The 22,852-nt window shown below is 45.6% G+C and overlaps 1 protein-coding gene across 4 annotated transcripts in view; it reads left to right on the forward strand.

The window, feature by feature from the left end:
• The first annotated feature begins 2,797 nt into the window (after nucleotides 1-2,797).
• The window catches only part of UNC5D (unc-5 netrin receptor D), a 90,307-nt gene continuing 70,252 nt past the window's right edge, over nucleotides 2,798-22,852 (forward strand). For all 4 annotated transcript variants that reach the window (XM_424529.8, XM_004947582.5, XM_004947581.5 and 1 more), the window contains exon 1: nucleotides 2,798-3,101. In XM_424529.8, coding sequence (XP_424529.4) covers nucleotides 3,011-3,101 — 91 coding nt within the window. In that variant the 5' untranslated portion in view covers nucleotides 2,798-3,010. The remainder of the gene's footprint in view (nucleotides 3,102-22,852) is intronic.

Consider the following 22,852-nt stretch of genomic DNA (forward strand, 5'->3'; position numbering starts at 1 on the left):
ATTACATCCATTATGCATACAGTTGTACACTTATACCTGAGGTGGCATTTGAATATGGAATGTTTTTTAGTTGCAAGGGCTGCAAAATGAGGCCACTTTCTTTCCACCTATTCCTGAGAGCATTCCAGCAGTGACCCCCCCCACCCCCAGCCTATTGTCTGACCCCAGGTGATGTGAATTCTGATGTAACTCAGATCACCTGTGGGCTCCTGCAGGGCTGTAGGTCAATAAGAAACAAAACGTCATCACCTGCTGCAAACTTCAGTGCTGTGCCTGGGGAGAGAGAGGGATGGGTGCACCTTTGCACACTCAGCTGGAACATTTTGCTGAGCTGCTGGTGTGGAGGAGGGAATTGTTAACATTTTCCTTCAGGCTGTAGTTGTATGGTTTATTGACTTGTATCAGGGAGGAAAACTTCCTTTGCAGTTGTTTAATAAGTTTGTGTGGTTGAAGGCTAGAAATCCATAGACTCTTCACACTGTGCCATGGAGACAGCTGTTGAGGTGCAACCTGAGGTGTGGAAAAACCACACTGAGTGTCAGAACTCATGGCTGCAGACTCTGTCCTTCTGGTTGGTGCCTTTGTGCTGTCTGTGTATGTGGTTGGAACCATTCAGGAGGGTTCCTTTGGTTTGCTTTGTTCCTTTTTGCTTTTCGTTTTTCTTTGTCAGCAGAAGCATCAAAGTTCAGACTTTCTTGAAAATGTAGAAAGCCAGATGTGAAACATGGACTGTGTTAGAAAACAAATATTACTGCTACGCTTAACCATTGAAATGCAAGGGAGGAACAAACTTCTTCCTTCCAGCATTCTCAGCTTCTCCATTAGTGTTAATCCCACTTCCCCCAGCAATGCCATGAATCCCCTTTGGCTGAGCTCCAGATGCACCTTTCTTTCTTGCTCACTCCTTAATATCAAAAGGCAGATCCTCCCTTCCCCTCTAACTTCCCTCTGGTTAAACCTCAGTGTGAATTGTAACTATATTTCTAACAGAGGTGGCTCATTGGGCTGCCAGAGCAGATTTAGAGCTTTGTTTCTGTAAGGTGCTGTATTTCCACTGTGCATCAGTGCTTAAAGAACGCATGGTTTCATCTGCAGCTCAATTTCACCAGCTCAGAGGTTGCTACGTTCTCCACACCGAGGTTTTGTGTAGAACACTTTTTGCATCTTTGTATGTTAAGTGCTCTGATTGAAGTTACCAGCTGCTACCCTTCTCTGGTTATGCTCTGTTCTTCCCCATTCTAATAGTTCTATAAACCAAGAACTCTATTTTAATCTGAACTGCCAAACCCTGAGTCAGGGGCATGGGCAGAAACAGTCTGTTAGCTGAGCTCAGAGCACGTGGCTGTACGGTATGGATGTCCTTGGAAGTTGAGCTGTGGTGTTGACATGAGAAGGCTTTAATGAAGTAGAGGAGATACTGTAATGTGCAAAACCATCCCTGTGAGCCTCCCTGGTTGTGTTCCTTTGTGGCTTTCTGTTTGTTGTTGTTGTTTGGAGCCTATTGGCCATGGAGATGACCTTAGGCTGTTGAAGAAAATGTATTTTTCATGTGCTTTCTCTCAGCCTTCGCCACTCTGCTCTTCATTGTGGTCTGGCAAACACATGACAGAAAAGGAATAAGAGATCTTCTGATGTGATGTTCTCAGATATTGATTTTTTTTCTCTTAAAATTCTGTTTACAAATTCCTTTTGCTTTAATTATTTGTTTCCAGCTGAAAGCAGTACAAAGCTCGCCTGCAGGACCAATTGACAAGCCTTCGTTTTAAGCCCATGTAACTAATCCTATTGTATTTCTCCAAAACTCACTGGTCAGGGATTTCTGAGCACTTTGACAGGAGCAGCTGAGCACCTTTAGCATGTGATGCAGGTGGAGGAGGGTGAGGTTAATGGATAAATTCAAAAATGAGGAAGGGAATAGAACCCCTCTGCTAACTCCTGTGCTCCTGTTGCCTAATGCAAATAGGGCTTATCTCCAAAAGAATGGGAAATGGAGAACAAATACGTTATCTTAGATTTTGTGTCTTTGAGCACTGATGCTACATTGTGATGTATTGACCTGGAGCGCGCTATGCTTGGCTTCCACAAATAGGATTCAGAGTCACGGTGGTACGAACCCAATCCCTTTACCCGTACCTACAGTTGTGCGGGAACCTGACAGTGAGCGCTTTGTTAGCATCGCTGTGCGCCGTGCACCCCCCTTTTGTGTCACCACCGCTCCCTGCGGCTGCACCGAGTCCTGAAACGCCGCGTGTGGCGGTGCAGCTCCCCGCGACCCGAAGCTTTGGTCCTCCTTCCCCCGCCCGCTCTGCCTGCAGCCGGCACGCCGCTTTCCTTACTGCCCAACTCGGGGCAGAGCAGAGCGGCTGTACCTGAGCACACCTGGGCTTGTTGGCCCCTCTCCCCTGTACCGAAATAAGTGGTTTGCAGCGAGCCGGGGGGAAGGGAGCGTGCAACAGTGCCCCCCACGGCAAGAAGAAGCGCGCTTGCTCCCAGGGCCAGGCACTGTTACTAAAGATGGCACAAGCGGTGTTTGCTTCGGGCTGGGGCGCTGCCCGCCGTGCTGCTCCCCGCGCACCTGTTAAGGGCGGTGCTTTGCTAAGGAGAGCGGGGCTGGGGGGGGGAAGGCAGGATGCGCTCCATCCTCACCCCGTCCGTTCCCTGCTCGGCCCCGAGCACCGGAGCGCTGCGGGGGGGCTCCGCGCGCTGCCCAACGCACCTGGCCCCGCCCCGCGTGCGGCTAATTAGCGGCGGGGGAGGGGCGGCTCATTAGGGATGCGGGCGCGCGCGGCGCCTCGGCGGCAGTCGGCGGGAGGAGCGGCGGCAGTGCGGGGCCACGGGCACAGCTCCGGCTCAGTGCGTGCGGGGAGCGGCGGGGGGGCGAGGGGAGGGAAGGAAAATAGGAGGAGGAAAAAAAGAAGACAACGCGGGAAGCGACTTCTCTCTCCACCTGCGGCTCCGGCGGAGGTTTGCAGCCTCAGCTCTGGTCGGGGAAGGAGCGGAGGGGGCCGGCATGGGCGGAGGGGCTGAGAGGGGCGGCTGCGCCCCGCGCCTGGAGCTGCTGCTGTTCCTGGGGCTGTGCGGCCGCGCGGCAGCGCTGAGAGGTAAGCGGGGCCCCCAACCCGTCCCTGCCCGGCAAGTTTGCAGCCGGAGCCCCGAGCACCGGTTGCTCTGCTGCGCGAACCCACTGTCGTTTAAAAAAAAAAAAAAAAATCCACCCCACGGGATCGCGGTGGAAGGCGAAGCTGCTGTGCCCCGTGTTGGGGTAGGGGGAATACAGCCCTGCGGGGGAAGCGGGGACTGGGGGTGGACGCAGCTCGGCACTGCGGGCTCCGGGCTGCGGAGCATCCTCGGGAATGCGGCGCGTGCGGGGCTGCGGGCAGCGCTGGGGGTAACCGCAGCTGTCGCGGGGAGCGGCGGAGCCGTCCCGAAATGATGGGGCTGCGAGATCGTGGCCTGTTCTGGCAGCGAGAGAATCCAACACCTGGCAGACAATGCGAGTGTCTGCGCTTGGGTGCGCGTACACGCGGTGTTATTGATGTACGTGCTCGGGGTCCGTCCCCACCTCTAGCCTGGCACCTCGGCATCGTGAGCTCCGATGGGGCCGGGCACCACGCATCGCTGGACCCCGGCGCTGCGGGCTGCACGGAGTGTTCCCTCCTGCTGTTGCGGTTTTACAGAGCAACCCTGCAGCAGGCTTTGTAGATCCGAGCAAATCCCTCTCGCTGTCGGCTCTCTCGGTCTCTCCCCGCTTGCCCGCCGGGGCCGTGCCTCCATCTGCTGCCGTGGGGCAACATCTGCTGGTCGGGCACCGCCCGTGGGTCCGGCATGGGGCTGGGCCACAGGTGGCTGCTGGGCACCCCTTGTAGAACTGTGAACTGAACGATGAGAGTGGGTGAAGGCTGATATTGCTTAGCATTTCTTTCAAAAGGTATTTGTGACCGTAAGGGACCGCGTGCGTGTTTAACTCAGTGCTCTGAGGTCGTGCTTTGCTGTATGCATCCAGCAGAGCTCGGGGGCGGATCTCACATTGGGAAGTACAGTTCGATTCAGGCCCTGTGAGCCCCAGAAGTGTCACTGCAAACCATGTGGGGCGTAGTGGGGCTGCTGCTATGAAGGAATTTTAGTTGTTCAACTAAAATTTCCCATCCAGGATGCTCCAGGCTGAAATAGCATGGTGTGGTTTGGGCGTTGTTATGAGGAAGCACAGGGTATCCTTGGGATCAGTTGGTGGCTGTGGTCTCTGAGCTGTGATGTGCTGTGTTTGGTTTTGGCTTTGGCTGAAGCAATGAGCCCCAATCGCCAATCCGCTGAGCTGTAAGGGTTTGGCAGATGAAGTTGTCTTAAAGCCTCCTCTGTAACAAATGGTATTCCAAGATCCAGTTTAGAACAGAGTTTAAAGAAAAATGAAATGATTGTAGATAACCTTCACGCTGCATTTGTCTGTTGGAATGAATATCTGTGCATAGCTTTGGGCTCTTATGTTACAGTAAACAATGCATAGACACTGTGGGAATTGGAAAATGAGATGGAAGCTACTAATATTTTTCTTACCTCGTTGATGTATTGAAACTAATTTTGGGTTGCATGTATCCAAATAAAGATGTCTCTAAAATATGAATGCTGGTATTGCTCTGCAGCTGGATATGAAAGCCTAAAGCTACGTGTTTGTGTTCCTACATCTCTGTGCATTTTGTTGTAAATAAGCACTGTTTAGGGATTTTCCTTCTCCTGTTGCAGCAGTACCCGTGCAGTTACTGCACTGCTTGGCAGCCACTGCATCTCACTTCTGGTTTTATGATGATAAATGCTCTGCTAAGCCCCCTCATGGAACAGGGCATGGCTGAGCAGTGAGCTGTAGGAGCCGGGTGTCTTAGTTTGGAATTTGGGGATTTTTTTATTTGCCTTTTTTTCCTTAATATTACCCAAAACACACAGTCTGGATTGCTGTGAATTTGAGGCATTGCTCTGATCTGGGAACCCAGCAGACAAACCAGGTTCTGGACAACAGAGCTCTCGGAGGAATGACGCTTTAGAAAGATAAAAGCAGCCAATTCTGTTGATGCTGAAATGAATCTGATCACAGAAGCAGGGCTGATAGGCAAGTCATTTGTGTCCTGGTTGTACATTTGTCTGGAATTTAATGCCATCCTCGTGCAAATCAGATGAGCTTCTGTTTGCTCTGTTATGAATGGGCTGGAATTCCATTTGTGTATCTAGATTCTCTCCGTATTTGCAGTGTACTTCATTGCCACCAGCTTAGAGCAGTGCAAGAGCCACCGCTGATGCTTTATTTGCAGAGCGATGTCTATTTGCTGCGCTGCATTCAGGGAGTGGGAAGGCTTTTTGTGTCCTGATTTCTGCATCTGAGCGGAGGTGAATTATGTCTGGTGTTGCATTAGATTGTCTTCAGTTCTCATTCTCTGTTCCTCGTGCCCCACTGAGAGTAAAGCAGTTTGGTTATTTCTAACTACACTCACCAGTTTACTACCTGGAATACTTCTCATGTGCCGACCTAAATTGAACGGACACTGTCAGCATATGGATTTATGTGATCTTAAAGTACAAATGTCATGAGGATCTCTGCAAAGTGGAGAGCTGAAATATCAACAACTGATGTGGGGTAAACAAAAATGAAGGGAGGGCATGAGTGCTGTGCATCAATTGGATGACTGTGTCCAGACCACATAGTTTTGCTGCGTGAGGAAAAAGCATTCATTAAAACAACAAATCCTATCTCTACTCTGAACCATTCCTCTGCTCACCATACCTTTGTTTCTTTACCGGTGTTTGTATCTACTTCTCAGCTGCTGAGGGAAGAAACTTCTTTGACTTAGGGCTGTGGTTACTGAGTAGTTTGTTGCTTCTTGCTAATCTCCATGAAGATACAAGCTTGCTTTGCTTGTGCTGAGGTCTTGCTTTGTGTATGAGGAGAAAGGAAGGTTTGAGGAGGAGGATGAGAGGAGGATAGGGAAGCCTGGGGGCTCAGAAAGCAGCATTTCAACACTGCCATCACAACAGAGAAATTGTTATGCTTTCGGGTTGACTGCACCAGTGTTGGCTTCCAGTCAGTCCTGCTCTTTTCTGCATCTATTGCTATGCTCATCTGTTGTAGTGTAGTTCATCAGATAAAGTGGGATAGGAGAAGAGTTTCCACTGAGTATAAGACTGACTCTGGACCCACGGTAGAACACTGATCCTTATTTGGATTGTTTTAATTTGTTCTCTGATGGTACTTGGGTGTATTACTGCATTGCTCAGAGCACGCTGAATTTCCTGCATCCCGTGGATCTGCACGGCAGCCAATGTTGGTGCCAAATGCTGCTCAGACAGGAGGCTGAGGAGTTGCACATATGATCCCAGGTTGGAAGCGTGGTGCACACATCTCCATCATGCAGTTCCTTTCTGATGCGTGCATCTCTGGGGTGATATTTCCTTTTCAGAAAGATAGGAGGGTACCCCTTCCCTGCAAAGCAGTGTGTTGCAGTGCTGCTTCTCCCTGGCTCCTCGTTGTACGCATCTGCTTCTCTGCATCCATGCTGTACAGCTGTGCAATCCCTATCTCTTCTGATACAGAGAATGAAGCTCGAGCTCTACAAGGATGAAATGAGCTTTCCAAGCTATGAAGGAAAATGTCCATCTTCACAGAGGCAGGGGACTGTGTATCAGGATGAATTGTTAGCAGTGAAGAAGAGAAGCTAATCTGATGGTGGTTTCACAGCGAATTACAGAATGCAAACATCAACAACCTGATACAAGCCTAGATGGAAAATTACTTATGGTGCAAAGGATCCCGCAGGGCCATCTGATGTATGTTCTCTGTATTTTCAGTCCTGCTTTCTGGGGAAAGGTGGAGTCAGAGGGAAGGAGCAGAATGTTAACACCAGAGGCTGCTGTTTCTGTTGTTTTCAGCAGCTGCCGCTGTTGCAGTGAAGCAGATGGTCAGCTTCATTTCAATGAAATGGTTTGATTTTTTTTTTTTCCATTTCTACTTTTAGGGAACCTTAATTGCCACACTATGTCACACCGCCTCGCCTTATAACATGAGTATTTGTAAGTATGCAGTTTTTTATACTTCCACATATCTTATGTGGTCCATAGACCACATTGGAGAGCATCTTGCCAAGTAGGCATTGGAAGCTTCTAACTTATGTAGGTGATTTGGTGATGTCAGCCTCAAAATTCTACCTCCATCATTTTGGTTTGTGTTTTTTTTGTCCATCTCCCTCTTCCCACCTCCTTTTTGAAGCCTTTTTTTTAAAGCACCAACCAGGAACAGCAGTAATAAAGAAGTACTCGGTGTGGTGCAGTTCCATCTGTTGGGGGTGATGGGCATCATTGGTGCCCCTGCTGGGGTTTGGGTGTGTTTGTAGATACCTTCAATACTTTGAAGGTGCATTGGATGCTTCTCTATGTGAAATGGTGCAATAAAAGAGCGCAGCATATCTGTAGATGAAACCTATTGAGTATGCCTGCAGATAAGCAGTGTGATCAAAAGGAGTGCAGTAAGAAATAGTGTTGGTGGGCGAGTGGTGGTGGTGTTGTTCCTTATATTGGTGCCTGTTGGAACAATAGGAAAACTTGAAAATCAGAAGCTTTTTTTATTCCTGTGCAAAACGTCCAAACTTTGCAGCTGTCAGGAAGCACAGAACACACAGCACACCTGCTCTTACCTTCACGCTGAATAGGCAGTTACTTCAAGTTGGGTGTATATACCCTATTTTTTTCTCAGCAATAAATGCTTTTCTGGATCTCTGATGTTTCTTTGAGAGCGTTCCTGCACGTGAAATTAAACTACTCGAGTCCTGGCAGACAATGGATGTGAAAGGAGCAAACGTGGAGACTTCTTATGAGCAATGAATGGTTACTCACAGAATGGCTTCCATGCTTACAATGCTCCCAATAATAGATTGCATTACAGGAAAACAAATTTGCTCTATTAATTGAATTCACCTGTCATATAAAACTGCATCTGATCTGCAGTTCAACAGATGTGTCTGTGACTTTTATGGTGACAAATGCTTCAGGTTAACTGTGTTCTGGACCAGATTTAAAACCACTGAGGGTCTGTGGTGAGCCATTACCCTCTGAAATATTAATTGTGACTTCCAATTCCAAGGTGTTTGCTGCCACTGATTTATTGCGAGGTATTTGCTGCTGACATAGATAATAATGGGCTCAAGTTGGAACTTTTATCTTCTAACTTGGCTGTAGAGATCACAGGCTGTTTGCTGAGAGTGAAAGAGTGATGCTGGGTCGCAGCTTGCAGTGCTTTCCCTGTCCCAGCTGTTGTGCAGCTCAGTGAGGAGCAGCTGCAGGATGCTGGGTGGTGCATGTCCTTACTGTGTCCTAATGAAGCTCTGTGCTCATCGTGTGGTTCTCAGAGCTAAGTGATCCTGGAGAAATACCCGTACATCAAAGCAGCTTTCTCATTCTGAAATGTAATTATTTTTCCTTGATATCTGTGTGTTTCTAAAGGCTTTATGAACCTCTTGATGTGGTTCATAGGCAAAATGACTGGTAATTTCCTATGTGTAAGGGGGAAAGTAGATGAAAAATGTTTAAGGGATAAACAGAAGTGGAAATGAAAACCCACTGCCCCTATTTATCGTTATATACTGTAGAGTCGTATCAAATCGTAGATATGACCTTGAGTAACGTGGTGTAACTTGTGCTAAATGGGGCCACTCAAGTTGAGATGCTGGAGCTGTCTCCTGCTTCTGCCTGCTCTGTCCATCTGTGTACATTCCTCAAGGCAGAAGGGAGGAGGGGTTGCACGGAGCTTTAGGCTGCTTCAGCTCCAGAGATGCACCATCCTAACATGAGGAGGTTGGCAGTGTGTGTCTCTCTGCCTTATTAACCATGTATTGTGGGGAAAAGATGCTTACACCTACCTTCCTGTTGTTGTCAGTCCTAATTCTTCAGCTTTTCCTGGTAGGAGCAACGTCAGTGGTGTTAGTTTAGTTTCTAAGAAGCAGTGATACTGTGTTAAGAGAGGAAACAAGTCATTCTTCTCCAGCTGTCACTTGGTAACAGCTTATGGCTGTACTGAGTACCTAAAGGCTTCTGTTAATACCAAATTTGCCACAGTAGCAGCCGAACTCCCTCAGCTCCCACTACATTAAAAACGTAGGACTTATTTTGTGTCAAACGAGCTAACAAAATAAAAGATGAATTTGGAGCATTTAATCTGTCAGCATCAATGAATCTGGGAGGATTATCATTCCATTACTGCTAATAGATTTTTTTCCACAGATAACTCTGCCACTTGACTTGCCTATTTCTGTGAAGTTTTTCACAGATCTAATTTAGTCTATGATTAAAATGCTCCTGCTCTATTTTGATTTGAATCTGTTAGTTGGTAATGTGGTACCTGGCTTGTTTTGAGCTTGGTAACTTCACCCCAATCATTTGAATGAGAGCATCTTTAATTCTCGATGAAGATCATGTGGTGTTTTCAGATCTGAGTCGTGCTAAACGTGACCTAACAGTTGGAGCTGATTTTTCTCCTTGCTTCCTTCCTGAGGAATGGCAAAACAAATAGCATTGCTCTTATGATGGGTATTGGAAGGGCTGATGCGGACCTGGCTCTTACCTGTGTGCAGGGAAAGACCCCAAGGGTAGGGATTCTTATTTCCAAGGTCTTTCGGTGGTCATCAATGTGTTAAGGTGTTTTTGGAGACAAATAAGGATAAGATTCTAATTTCCTTAGAATTTCTAATTACCTACAATTTCTAGTTACCTTAGAATTAGAAAGGGAGCAATTGTCTTCCTTCCACTGCCCCCAGTGAGCTGTGGGGAGGAGGGAGAGGTGTACACAGCAGAGAAACTTCCTGACTCTAGATGGAGCCCAGGCTGTAGGATTTGACTTCAGTAACTGCAGTAATGCCCTTATGGAGGTCTTGCAGTCCAACAGCCACACTTACTGCAGTGAAAGGAGACCACACAATGATCAGTGTTAATCTGCAAATTCCCTGCCCCCCCCCCCCCCCCCCCCCCCCACACACACACACTGCATGCTGAGTTTCAGCAAAAGGCTCCACAAGACAATGAGCCCCTGAGTTGTGTGTGAAGGTGAAGAAGTTTGTGCAGGTTGGGGTGCTGTGTTGTTACTTTGGGGTTAGTGGGGCTGTCTTATCCAGAAATGGGTGAACCAATGCTCCCATTGCACTCTGAATTTAGCAGAAAACAGGAGAGAGATGTCAGTGAGGGCAGTCCCACCCCCTTACAGCTGTAATCATTTCCAGTGTTAGCACTGCGTCTCTGTAGTTTGTGATGTCAAACTGGATTACGTGGCTATGTAAACTCTGCTGTGATTTCAGAAGCTGTTTGAGCTCTGTGTGTAATTATAAGACCGAGTCTCCAGTGTTATTTAGTGCCTTTCTCTAATTGGCTATTTCTATGACTGTGTTTTATACAAATATGTTAAGTTTGCCACCTTTTCTGCATGTAAGAGTGAGACCCCATCACTGGTCCAGCAGTGATGGAATACTGCAGGAGGGGGGAGGGCTGGTAGGGCATTGTGAATTGTATCTGAGAGCCCAGAATATCATCACAGATAAAAGTAGTAATTAATGTTTTACAGCTAGATTTTGAGTACTGCTGCTGGTCAGTGCAGTGGTATCTGGCCATCCTGCAGCCCCATAAATGAGATCATAGCTACTAACAACTTGGCAGGGCTGTTCTTGAGAGACTTTTGTGCCTTTGGAATGTCATTTATAGTTACAGTCCCCTTGGTCCTGCAGGGACAAAGGATACACTTCTTGTGATGGAAACAAATAACAAGCCGTGGTCCCCTTGTGTTTGGCTGCGCTATCATGCAATATTCCATCCTCTGAGCCTGTCATGCTTGACCTCTAAAGCAGCTTAACATGAGAAAGCAGGGGAAGCTGTGAGTGGGGAAATAGAGCTGGGCCTGATGTTGGTTCATATTTTTAACCTTTACTTTCCTTGGGAGTATACACCATAAAAAAACCCCACAAAATGTTACCAGCTCACACCAAGATGTTTTTAATCCTTTGCAAGTTCTGTATGTGAAATGCTTTATTAAAGGCGTAAAATACTTTCTATGGAGCTGAACCATTTTTCATAGTGGGAAGATAGGAAGAGACTTCAATAACGCAGGAGTTATGAGAGGAAATAAGAGGAATTTCTTCATTTTTCAGTGCACAATTTCTCTCACAGCTGTGAGTAAAACAAAACCCCACAGCCCCAGAAACTCTTTTTGAGGCAGCTGCTCCCAGAACGTTGTGTGATGTGTCCAGCCAAGGAGAATGCCTTGTAAATATAGGACTACAATTCACTTCCCAGTGGTTTTGGGTTGTTGTTTTTTTGGTTTTTTTTTTTTTTTTTGCCTCTTAAATGCAAAAGAAAACAAGGGTAGCAATTACATTTGACTCAACCTCAAATGAGACCAATAGGAATCAACTTTGATCAAAACATGAGGCCCCTGAGCTCTACGTTGCTTTCTGATGGCTTTAGATAGGGCCAAGCTTTGTATGGGACTCGAGGTGTTCCACCTGAAGAGACTTTCACCCAGAGGGTGGTGACGCACTGAACAGGTTGCCAAAGGAGGCTGTGGATGCCCCATCCCTGCAAGCATTTGAGGCCAGGCTGGATGTGGTGCTGGGCAGCCTGGACTGGTGGTTGGTGACCCTGCACATAGCAGGGGGTTGGAACTTAATGAGCATTGCGGTCCTTTTCAACCCAGGCCATTCTATGATTCTGTGACATCTGAAAGTTTGGGAGAGCAAAATGCACCAGTGTTCCTAGAGCAGCTTAGCCATGTTCCTCCTGATTTAGACTCCGGTGTCCTGCAAGCAGGCTGTATTTCTTCTTGTTGAAGGTTCACAATTAAGACTTAGCTGATGATGATATGTGGTGATGGCTTGTGTTGCTTCTCATGGACCAGGCTGACGCAGCAAGTGGCTTCACATTCGTGTCTGTCATCAGCTGTGAAACTTATTTTAAGCCCAAGCTGTTCTTCTTGCACTTCTGTATATTTTAAATCTCCTACCATTGTGGAAAGCAGTAGGAGAAATCCTCTTGATGGCTGTTGAAAATCTCATCTCAGTGGTTTTCAGTAAAACAGATCCAGTGTTAATAAAGACTGAGACTGTTCCATGGATAGATTCCTATTCAGAGCACTGAGATGATGTGCTGTATTTATGAAAACGGATTTTAACCTCTTGGTTGTCATTAAAAAATTTCTGCTGGAGATCAGCAAATCTCTGGTTATTACTGTCCTGGTAACCCATTCCACTGATCTGACACTACAGATTTTTCAGTAACATCAGAAAGTAAATTCTTTTAATAAAGAGAGGCCTATAATGAGGTGTCTATGAGTGTCATGTCAGGGGTCTGTAAGACTTCACACAGACAGGTAGCTGTATTGGCTGCTTACGTGCTCCCTACATTCAGTTTAGCAGTCAGAAGAGGATAGAGGGATGGTCCAGGAATTGTTCAATTGCTGTATGTTGCTTCTGAGATGCTTCCAAAAGAGGTTTGATTTTTTTTTTTCAGTACTGACATTTAAGACAACATGTGTAATTGAATTCATAGCGTGGTTGCATACAATACAGTCGTATTTCTTCTGATCATCTTTGTTGGTTTTTTTTTCAAATGATAGATGTGATTCTTGGTTGTAATATTCCTCTTTATAGGCTGCTCAGTGTTAGGTTAAATTTGTCTGCTACAGTGAGCAATCCTGAGTTTACAGTCAGTAGCTGCTATCCCTAATTCAGCGTCTACTTTCCATGTTTGAAGCAGTAACTGAGATGCTGCTGTGAGAATACACAATCTGCTTAGTTGCAAAGAGAAATTAGCATTTACACAGAAATCCCATCTAGCCTTCTCTTAGCAGATCTCTGCCTTGCAACCTAAAATCAGTGCATCTGGATCTGCTCTGATGTGGCCTTTCACTTTGTTGGGTTCAGCTGACACAAGAGACTTTGGACCACCTTCAATGGGATGTGCAGAGATCGGTGCCAGCCTTTATGGCTTGCCTTATCTTCAGGAAAGTGCGATCAATTCCCAGTGTCTCAGCTCCTTCCTTATGTATCTCCCTTGTTGCATTTGTGGCAGTGTAGTCTGTGTGGCATTCAGAGAGGAGGCTCAGGAGTTGGTTCCATGGGCAGCCATCTGTGGGAAAGGGAAAGCAAGAGTCAAGTAAAAGCAGTAGGCATTTATTTATAGTGGAAGGAAACACTGCATGTTGCTTATCTGTTATGAAAGGGGGAAACAGGAAAAAACACCAGCATGTTCCTGTGGACCTGTGCTTGTAATACAAACACGAGAGCATAAAAATCCTCAGTTTCTGGTAGCCTGGATATGCTCCTAGCATGCATCATACTGGGCCAAACACAGAGCAGTTGGTTTAGCTCTGTTACAGCAATGACTAATGAGCAAAGGTGTGGGGTTTGAATGGTGCCACCTCCTTTCTGTCATTTTATGGCAGTTAATAACCTGGAGCATCTCACTGCACGTGAGTCCCTCCTCCTTCCCCCCAATTTATTTGCATCTTGTAAGAATGACCTTGTTATATTTCAAAAAGACAAATCCTAGGGAAGGCAGAGGCAGGCTGCCATAGCTGCTGGCTTTCCCATCGGCAGAGCTCTCTGGCTCCTAATTAGTTGCAGAAGAAATCCAGCTGACAAAGAAATAAAAGATGGAATTCACATACTCAGCTGTACGCTACCAAGACACAAACAACTCCAGAACATGCATCAACAGGGTCAGCAAGAAGGGCTGGATTTTCTATTTGGTGGACAAGAAGTGTTACTTTATGGGAACATCAGAGATGTTCACATAGCCCAGTTGTGTGCATGAACTGGAATATAATTTTGCCCCATGTTGCTGAGCACCCCCTCTAGAATCCCAGCAGTGTGTGGGCTCACTCAGCACAGCTGGAGAAGATGAAATACTCTGAATTATTGCACCTCATTCTGCATTGTTTCACCCCAAGTTTTGACCCTTTCCTCTAGGTTCATAGCATGAGTTTAGCTTTGCTGCATGGACTGAATCCATAACAGGTCCATTTGAGTCTGTCACCATGACCTTACATCTGACTGTTAATGCACAGCGTTTCTTTCAGCAACAATCTTCCTGCTTTTCTCCTTTATCAGAGAACTTGGTGGAAAATAATTTCCAATGATATCATAAGGAGGTTATGTTATATGGTAATTCCTTATTCTTTTTAATGCTATATCAGCATCTTGTTCAGAGTTGGGCTGTGTGTGATGAGGTGCAGTGAGCTGCTCTCAGTGCTGAGAGTTGCAGGGCACTGTTCTAGATAGAATTCAGGCTGTGATGAGAAGACAGGTGAGAGTAATTACTGTTTTGTGCTGTATTCTGAAAGGAGTTATCTATAAATATCTGTCAGGTTACTACATTCTCTTCCTAAAAATAATTGTTATCTGGAGCAAAGGCTTTACAGAAGAGCTCCCACATGCTGAAATGACCTTCATGCCTTGGTCAGGGTGGGTTCCTTACTATCCTTGTGCAGTGGTTCCCATAGGGCTGTGCAGGAGGCAGGATGCTGCCCTGCGCTGTGCCCTCCTGCTCTGGCTGTTTGCACTCAGCCTCCAATGCCTGCAGAGAGCACTGCAGTGTTTGGAGGATTCCCTGAGCTTAAAGGTGTTCTGACGCTGCAGAGCTGCTCTGGGTTCTCTGCCCACACAGCTTCCACCTCTGGCCCAGGCAGGTATCTGCAGTTGCTTACTGCACCCAGTGTGTGCTTTGTCCTCTTTTGCCTTAGACTTAACCCCAGAGACACTATGGTCAGGCTTGGTTTACTTTATGTTACCACATGTAATGACGAGGCCTCCTTGACACTGATAAATTAGTGTTTTCCCCAAAATAATTCAGCCCCTGAAGGCAAGCAGAAGAGATGACCTGAATAGAGAGCTGCCTTTCACCTCTGGGTACCCCCATCAGTTCTCTGTATTGATCTGGGTGGGAGAAAGAAGGAGACAAACCTGTGCCAGCTCACATGAAGTTTGGGGAATTCTTAATGATGCTCAGAGCCAATGAATTATTGCTTATCAGAAATATGGATGTCATGTCTCAATGCCTGCATCTTTAAAAGAAACTTCAAAGGAATATCTTTGTCTTTCACATTCCCCAGTTTTTCATAAAAGGCTGAAAAACACTTCTTAGAACCTTAAACTGCCATCTTCTCCCAAATCTGTCTTGACAACTGTTTAATGGTATTATCATCACAAATGGACTTCACCAGTGTTGGAGATATCTGAGCAATTCTAAATGGCATTGGAGTTCGTGTAGGCTTGCTGCCTAGAGAAGAGCTAGCTTAAAGGCTAAATGCATCCTGTGTGCTGTGATGTATCTGATACAGTGAGTGGGAGTACTGTAGTCCATAAACTGAAGTGAGTAGGGTAAGATGGAAAGCAAACAGTGCTAAGGAAGGCTCAGTTCTCCTGCCCTGTGGGCTTTCTCCTGTAACTCATGGACTGCACTCATTGCTGTGGATCCAAAGCAGTGCATGAACCATTTAACTCTACTTTCTCCATCTAATGAACAGACAGGAGACTGTTGTTGTTACAGACCAGATGCTATGGACCATCCTCACCTCTGTGGCATGCAGAAAGGCGATGTGAGCTCTGGTGATGCTTTGGGCAAGGACATTGCTTGGAGTCCTATTAGTGACTCATAGGGCTCAGAGTAGAGAATCTTCTTTCCTTTTTCTGGAAGGTGAGGGTAGCTCAGTGCCTCCCTTCGTTAATCCTTGGTAGCAAGGGTTGCGTGCTGCTAGCAGCCAGTTGCTCTGTATTGTTTCTTATGTGAATTCTGCACCTTTGTGGGATCTGAATTCATGTCTTGTGGCTGCCTTGTAGAAAATTAGAAGCATCCTGCTTCACTTGTAAGAAATTGCTATAATACAGGAGGAGGACAAGCGGTCAGCTGAACAACTTTTTAAATAAAGAATATGCTTTCATGCTTTGTTAGTATGTGATATCTGTCCTTGTCTTGGTTCTCTTTGCCTTCCTCACATTAAAACAAGGGCTATTAGTTTGCCTTTCTCAAGGGAGGAGTGCTGATCTACTCACGAGGAGGTCTGGCTTACAGAGCTTGTGAAATCCAGAGGAAATCCTTTGATTGGCAGCAAAAATTGCCACGGTGTTGACTTTGTGTGCTGCAGCCTCACCAGAGATCTGCTTTGATGCTGCCTTGTTTCCTGCTAACATGAAAACAAAAGTTGCTGCGCTCCCCATTCCTGCTTTAGCTGTTGTAAACACGGCCCCTGGGGAAGGTGTTTGCTTAGAAATGATTTGCATGTTTGACAGCACCTTCTCCTCCCTGTGTTAAGAATGTAGGGCAGTGCCTGTCAGCAGCAGAGCCCCTCTCTTCGTTTTCCCTTCTTTTCTGTGGGCGGATAATTACATTTGTGGGTCCAAAGAAAAAAATCTGCAGTTATGCAGGCAATTGGCTTTAATTTTGTAATAACTTAATCTGTGCCAAGGAACATAAAATAGATCAGAACCTAAATGTGAATGACTTGAAAAATGATAAAATAACAGCATTCAGCAGAGCTACAGTGTGCTATCCTTCCAACTTGGGAAGCTGTTAAAGTTGGAGGGCTGTGGCCCATCTCAAAGGGACCGTTTTAGTTTAATACGTTGAATTGCATTGAAGTATAAAAATAGCCTCTCCTAAATTACATCTGCACCACGTGACTTCTCAGACCTATTTACTTTCCTTATTTTAATCCTACTGAAGTTATGACTGAGAACGTTATAAGCTTTTCTATTATATACATGGTAAAAACCAATTAGTTGTGCAGTGCTGGGCCTGGGATCCTGCTGGGGTAAAGCACTCAGTCATGAACAAAAGAAAGTTATTAGGATCATTTGCAGCAGGATGCTCTGGAAGCCTCTGAAATACGTTTGATTCATTGAAGGTGGTTTCTGGGAAGGTTCAGCATTGTATTTCTTCCCCTTTAGGTCCTCCTTGTGAGAACAGAAACACTTCAGCCCCGTAAATTGGCTGTGTCAGATTGAATGAGAGAGGACCTCTGTGAGCATTTTGGAGTGAAGGGGCTCTTATCAGAAGTGATGGGGAATCCACATGCAGGGTGGGCCACAATGTGAGTGCTGAGAGGGCTGACTGGGGCTGAGTTCTTACAGTGTGAGTTTATCAGCTGAGTGTGGCACAGGAAGCAGCGGAGCAGCTATTAAATGTCCAACCCTGCCTTGCTAAGGGGATGTGCATTCAGGGGAGCAGCCAATTGCAGCACTGCATCTGCTGCTTTGACCCTCTTTCAGGACACTGTTTTGTTTTCTTTCCCCCTCCAATGACATCCCCGATCCCTGGGGGTAGGTGCTGACTTTACACAGTGTAACAGCACAGATTCTGGCCTCATGACTTTTAACCTGAACTCATTCTGAGCAGATGAATGGTTGGAGGCTGTGGCAGCTGCCTCCTCCTGGAGGGAGAGCGGCTCTGCAAGGGATCTTTGGGGTTTGGGACCCAGATCCTGCCTCTTGTGGTTATCAGTCGTCCTGATGGGCACCAGGAAAGGGGAAGGATGGGTGTGTTTGGTCCCAGCAGTGGATTACAGCAGCATTTGCTGAAAGAGCACAGTTCTGCCATTTTCCATTTAAATAATGATTTAATTGCATGTGAATTAAGTTGTTTTTTTTTTTTTTGGACAAATTACTGCTGTCAGTGAATCTTATAAACCATGACCTCTACTCTGCAACCTTCTTTCAAAGGCTTGGAAAAATATTCAAGCTGCTTAACCATGATGCCAACTGTCAAATACGTCACTGTGCTTTGCCTGTGATATTTGCTGTCACTTGGGGATGGCAGGAACTTCTGTTGGCTATGCAGGCATTTACTCTCTGTCCGTGGGACATTCTGTGCTTGATCAAACAACTTTAATATGATGTATACTGGTGAGCATCATCTGATGATGAGGGATCGTTTCATTCAGCATCCATATGACCTCTGAATCCCTTTACAGAGCTCTGAATCATTGTGTGGAATTGGATGTAGGATGCTTTATAAGAATTCAGGGTAGGAGCTATCAAAATCTGTAATTAGAGAGGGCTTTTGGCAGATATTCTGAAGCTGGGAATAATTGGTTGCTTCCCCAGTATAGACACATACACCATGATGCCACATCAGAGGGGGTGGCAGTTTGGTACCAGGCTGCTCCATCAGTGCACTTAACCTTATGTCCTGATCTGATAGCGGAGTTGCTCTTTTAAGTGTAACTGTTAATTAGAAGTAGATTGTTTACTGAGGTCACGTCAGCTGCTGCTGTCAAACAATGAGTGCCAAAACCTCTTTTGGAGACGTGTGGGGGATCCCCATGGGCCCATCCCTGTCTGCTGGCACCCCGAGGTGCTGAGGCACCCATCACAGCTCTGTGATGCTGTAAAGAGGTGTGGATGGCACTTCTGACAGCTGTGCCATTCAGATCTGTCTCTTAAAAATGTATTTTCAGAGCGGTGCTCTTTCTTCCTTGAAAGCAGAAATGCTGATGTGTGACAAAAGAGTTCTAAATGGCAGGTTAAGAAATATCTGAGCCCCTGTCTGGGCCGTGATGTTCTTTCCTCCATAGTGTAGTTGAGTGACAAGGAGTGGCTGTATGTGGCAGTGCAGGGCTTTGGGGTTTGTTCCTTATCCCAGCCAGGCTGCAGTTCTTGCTGTAGTCAATGCAGGAGTTTTGCTCTAAGCAGATTTTCCTTATTGTGGTATTTTTATCCAGAGATGGGAGCACTTTTTGCACTGACTGGGCAGAGACACTCCTGGCTGCTGCTTCTAATGTCTGTAGTAATCCTGAGTCGTTGAAGGTGGCCAAAGAGCTGCTCCAGCACTGAGACCTCATTTCTGCAGTGCTCCAGGAGCTCTGCACCCCATCTGCACTGCTGTGTGCTGAGACTGAGGGCTGTAAGCAGCTGCCCCTGATGGAGAGAGGGTATGGAATGGTTCAACACGCATAAAATAGGAAGATGAGGTTGAACCTATCAGGTGAAAGTGAAGGGGCTGTTCTGTGGCTGTGATCTTCAGGAGCTCTTTCCAAACTGCCTCCCAGCTTTGCTTGTCTGGTGTGGTTCTACCGCCGGTACAGCACCACTGCTACATGAAGGCTTCAAGATGCAAATATGAGAGCAAGCAGAGCAATGCTTCTTTTTCTGCTCTGCTAAAAGAAGTGCGTTGGTTTTTTCCTCGCACAGCTCCATTTTTTCTCTTTTTAGTGACACAAATGTGGTATTTTTAGAGAACTCTTAAAAAAGAACTGTTTGCAAGAAGGGTACTTCACAGCATAGCTTTGAAATATAGAGGTAGAAGGAGCCATGTGTCACTTGATTAAAACGTTGCGCTGCGATTTGGATCTGCTTCTGTAGATTTGACAAAGACCTCAGGCAGAAGTTTTGCTGTTCTGCGGCTCGATTAATCTGAACGAGGTAAACCTTCCCGGCGTGCGCCATCACTCAGCTCAGTGACAGATCTCCCTCTGAGAGCAGCGTGGCAGGGAGTGGGCGCCAAGCAGTGCTGCTGGAGGGTTTGCTTACATGCATGTTTGGTTAAAATGTTTTGGAGATGTTGGCAGCGACTGCGTTTTTTGCAGAGTCATGCAAGTGTGCGTGTATTGGTTTCCACTCTTCTTTATTCAAAGTGAAGCTCTTGGAAGCTGTCCCAAAGGATGCATGTGGTCAGACTCTTAGGGGAGGATACTTATGAGAGCAAAATGTTTAGGAAGCTGAGAATCTGACAATTTTTGGCCATCTTTTTAAAGAAGTTGTCTGCTTTATTTAGCAGCAGCTACAGTGGGCTGTGCATGGAGTTATGTTCAGACCCTTCAACAAGCTCAACTTATTTCCAAACGCACTGTAAAATCTCCATTACTGAGGGCATGCTCTATGTTAAGTGGGGCTCTCCCTGGCCAGTGATGTTCAGGTGGTTGCTAGGATGACAGCTAAGAACTTCTGCATGAACAGTTATTTAGAATGTATAATCATCATCTACACTATTAGGAGCAGTGCCATAGGATCAGAGAAAAACAACCATACCTCTCCTATGGTGCATTGCTGTGTCTGTTCTGCTTAGCAGGGCATGAAGTTCTGCTTCCATACCTCCACAAACAGCTTTCAGGAATCCTGTTTTAGGAACAGCTGGCCTTCCTGGATGGGAGCATTAGAACTCTGGAGCTGTTTTTGGGTATCAGTGCAATAAATGGCAGTTTGAGTCAAAAACACTCAAGCGGAAGATGACTCTTTTTGTGCAACAGAATACTTTACATCATCACTCATTTTGGAGCTATAAGGAGAAAAGAAAATGCAGTTGTATGGTGGATATGCAGTCACTGAAACCATCTTGATGCAGCACAGAACTTTGGGAGCTTGACTTTGTTTGGAAGGAGCCCTGAGGGTCTTATAGCAGATGGCAGCCCAGGACCTGCACAGCATTGCCTGGGAGCAGCCCAGGATTGCTGCATTTCTTGCTTCAATAGTAACTAAAGCAGTGTAATTCCATTAAGATCTAATCTGAAATTGTTTTTCAAGCTCGGTGTGTTGTGAAGGAAAAGGCCCAGATAAGTTCTATGTGACCTGTGTTTTGAAGATGTGAGATGTGCCTGAGAGAGGGGATCGTTGGAGCTGTGATTACCATACAGTGATCGTGCTGCGGGCTCCGGTATGAAAGCCTCCGAAATTGAACTTGATGTGAACCATGACTTGTTCAATGTGCTGATGTTTGAGCTTTCTCTTTTATTTTCTTTCACTTTATTATACGAAATGGGGATGAAGTGATAAGTGTGCTTAAAAATTATTGCTGAAGTATGGTGCAATGTCATCCCATAAAGCTTTTTAGCCCAAGGGAGCAGAACGTGGGTCAGTATGTGGTGTTCCTTCACTTGGAAGTGCTGTTTTCTGCAGTTGCATTTTCCTGTCTCTCTCTAAATCTTGCTGTTCTAAATAGTGGTACATTGTGAGCTGGGAAGAGGAAGAGAAACACAGCTTTGAATATAAAAACGTAAAGAAGATAGGTTGAGTATTTGGGATCTGAAGGCTTCCATGTGCCTTTCATTTTTGTCTGTGGTATGAACCAATTGCTCAAGTCAAGATCAGTGCTGGAGCTGGCTCTGGCAGTAGGGAAGGCAGCAACTGGTCTTGAACCTTTGCCTCTGTTTTCTTCTCTTTATTCTGAGAAATCAATCAGCGTGTACAAATTAGACAAATGTGAGTGCATGTTGATCTCCTACGTTATTAGTTACTCAAATTATAACTAAAAACTTGTGTTTAAGTAATCTTCTAAGGGAGGGTGTGTGAAACAGTGGCTTCATTAGCAATGTTTCTGAAGTCCATCAGTGTCAGTCCAAGTTTAGATTTTTGAGCTCTATTAATTGAGAGTGATATTAAAAACAAACAAAAAACAGGAAAAAAACCAAACCAAAACCCATCACCACACTGAATCATTGAGATCTCATTCTGGTATGCGATGCGCTGTGATGTAATGCTCTCTCAGTAAAGGTTTGTTAGAAGCCTAGGAACAAAGCCCTTGACTTAATGTCTTTGAAGCACAAAGCATCTTTAATATTGGAGGATCAAAAAGGAAAAAAAATGCAGAGTCTGTGCAAAAGAATTTGCTGATGAATATATATAGTGTTGCTTGTTTGCATTTGGCTTTCGATGAAGCACCCTCTGTACGTTCCACATGAGCTCTGGTTGTGTGGAATGGCTGGGAAGGATCAGTAAGGAGGGGTGGATCAATAAGGAGTGGCCAAAGTCATACTGGGATGTCTAATCAATTTCTGATGGAAATAATGTCCTAGCAGTGTGGTTGGTTTTGAAGGAGGAGACGCGTGGAGGGAACTCCTTACAGTCATTTTTGGTGTTTCACTGTGCTTTATTCTTTGGGCTGTGCTTTGGTAGTTTTTCTATTTACCAAAAGGTGAATGATAGCTCACTGTCTGCCTATTAAAACATGACCTTCAGAAAGGTGTTCAAGATCAAATAATTAATGAGTGAGATTCTCAGCATCTGTAACTTCACTGTTCTGCTAAAACTGGTGGAGTTGCGTGGGCTTCTACTGCTGAAGGTGCTGACCTCTATTGGCTAACACAGCAATGATTAAGAAGTAGGATTTAGAATATCTAGGTCCTCCTTTGCTTTCTTCTGTATATCTTTACCTTGGTTAAATCTTCTGATATTTATTCACAAGTAGGATGGGTTTTCCCTATTCCAGCTGGGTTTTGAGCAAGGGAAAGTGAGAGGTGATGAGATCAATGAATACATCGCATGAGAACCCTTTAAGGCTGACCCATGTCATTCAAGATAGCTAATTGGAAGCCAACATTTTCTTAGAATCACTGGGTGTTGATTGCAGCCATGAAAATCTGATGTCTGTATAATGTAAGCTGGAAAAAAAGAAGTTTTCACACCTTTCACAGAATATAGAATATAAAGTCTGCCTTGACCCGAGAAAAAATTTGTCTGCTGTTGCAATATCAGTGCTAATGCTTCGTGCTGATTGCTTTCTTTTCAGCCCAGGCTCTATGAAGCAATACATAGCAGTGGCCATTGAATTCAGGTCCCACCATTTCCATCTTGTAGACTGTACTATTGTCACACAGATGTATTCAGAGGATGGGAAAATGTGTGCTGTGAATGCTTCAAAGTAGAGCACTGTGCTACACTTGAGCAGAGGTTACGGTTTCTATGCCGTTGTTGGATAAATGTAAGAATCTTCATTGATTTCATAAATGCCTTTATAGCGCTGGGTTTAAAACAAGCTATTCCTAAGCTGTTGCTATACAGAGAAATAGGAGAAGAATTTCTGTGAAGCCCCTTGGGGCACAGGGTGGTAGGGTGTAAAAACAGACAGGCAGATG

This window comes from Gallus gallus, chromosome 22 (genome assembly GCF_016699485.2).
Source record: "Gallus gallus isolate bGalGal1 chromosome 22, bGalGal1.mat.broiler.GRCg7b, whole genome shotgun sequence".
NCBI lineage: Eukaryota > Metazoa > Chordata > Aves > Galliformes > Phasianidae > Gallus > Gallus gallus.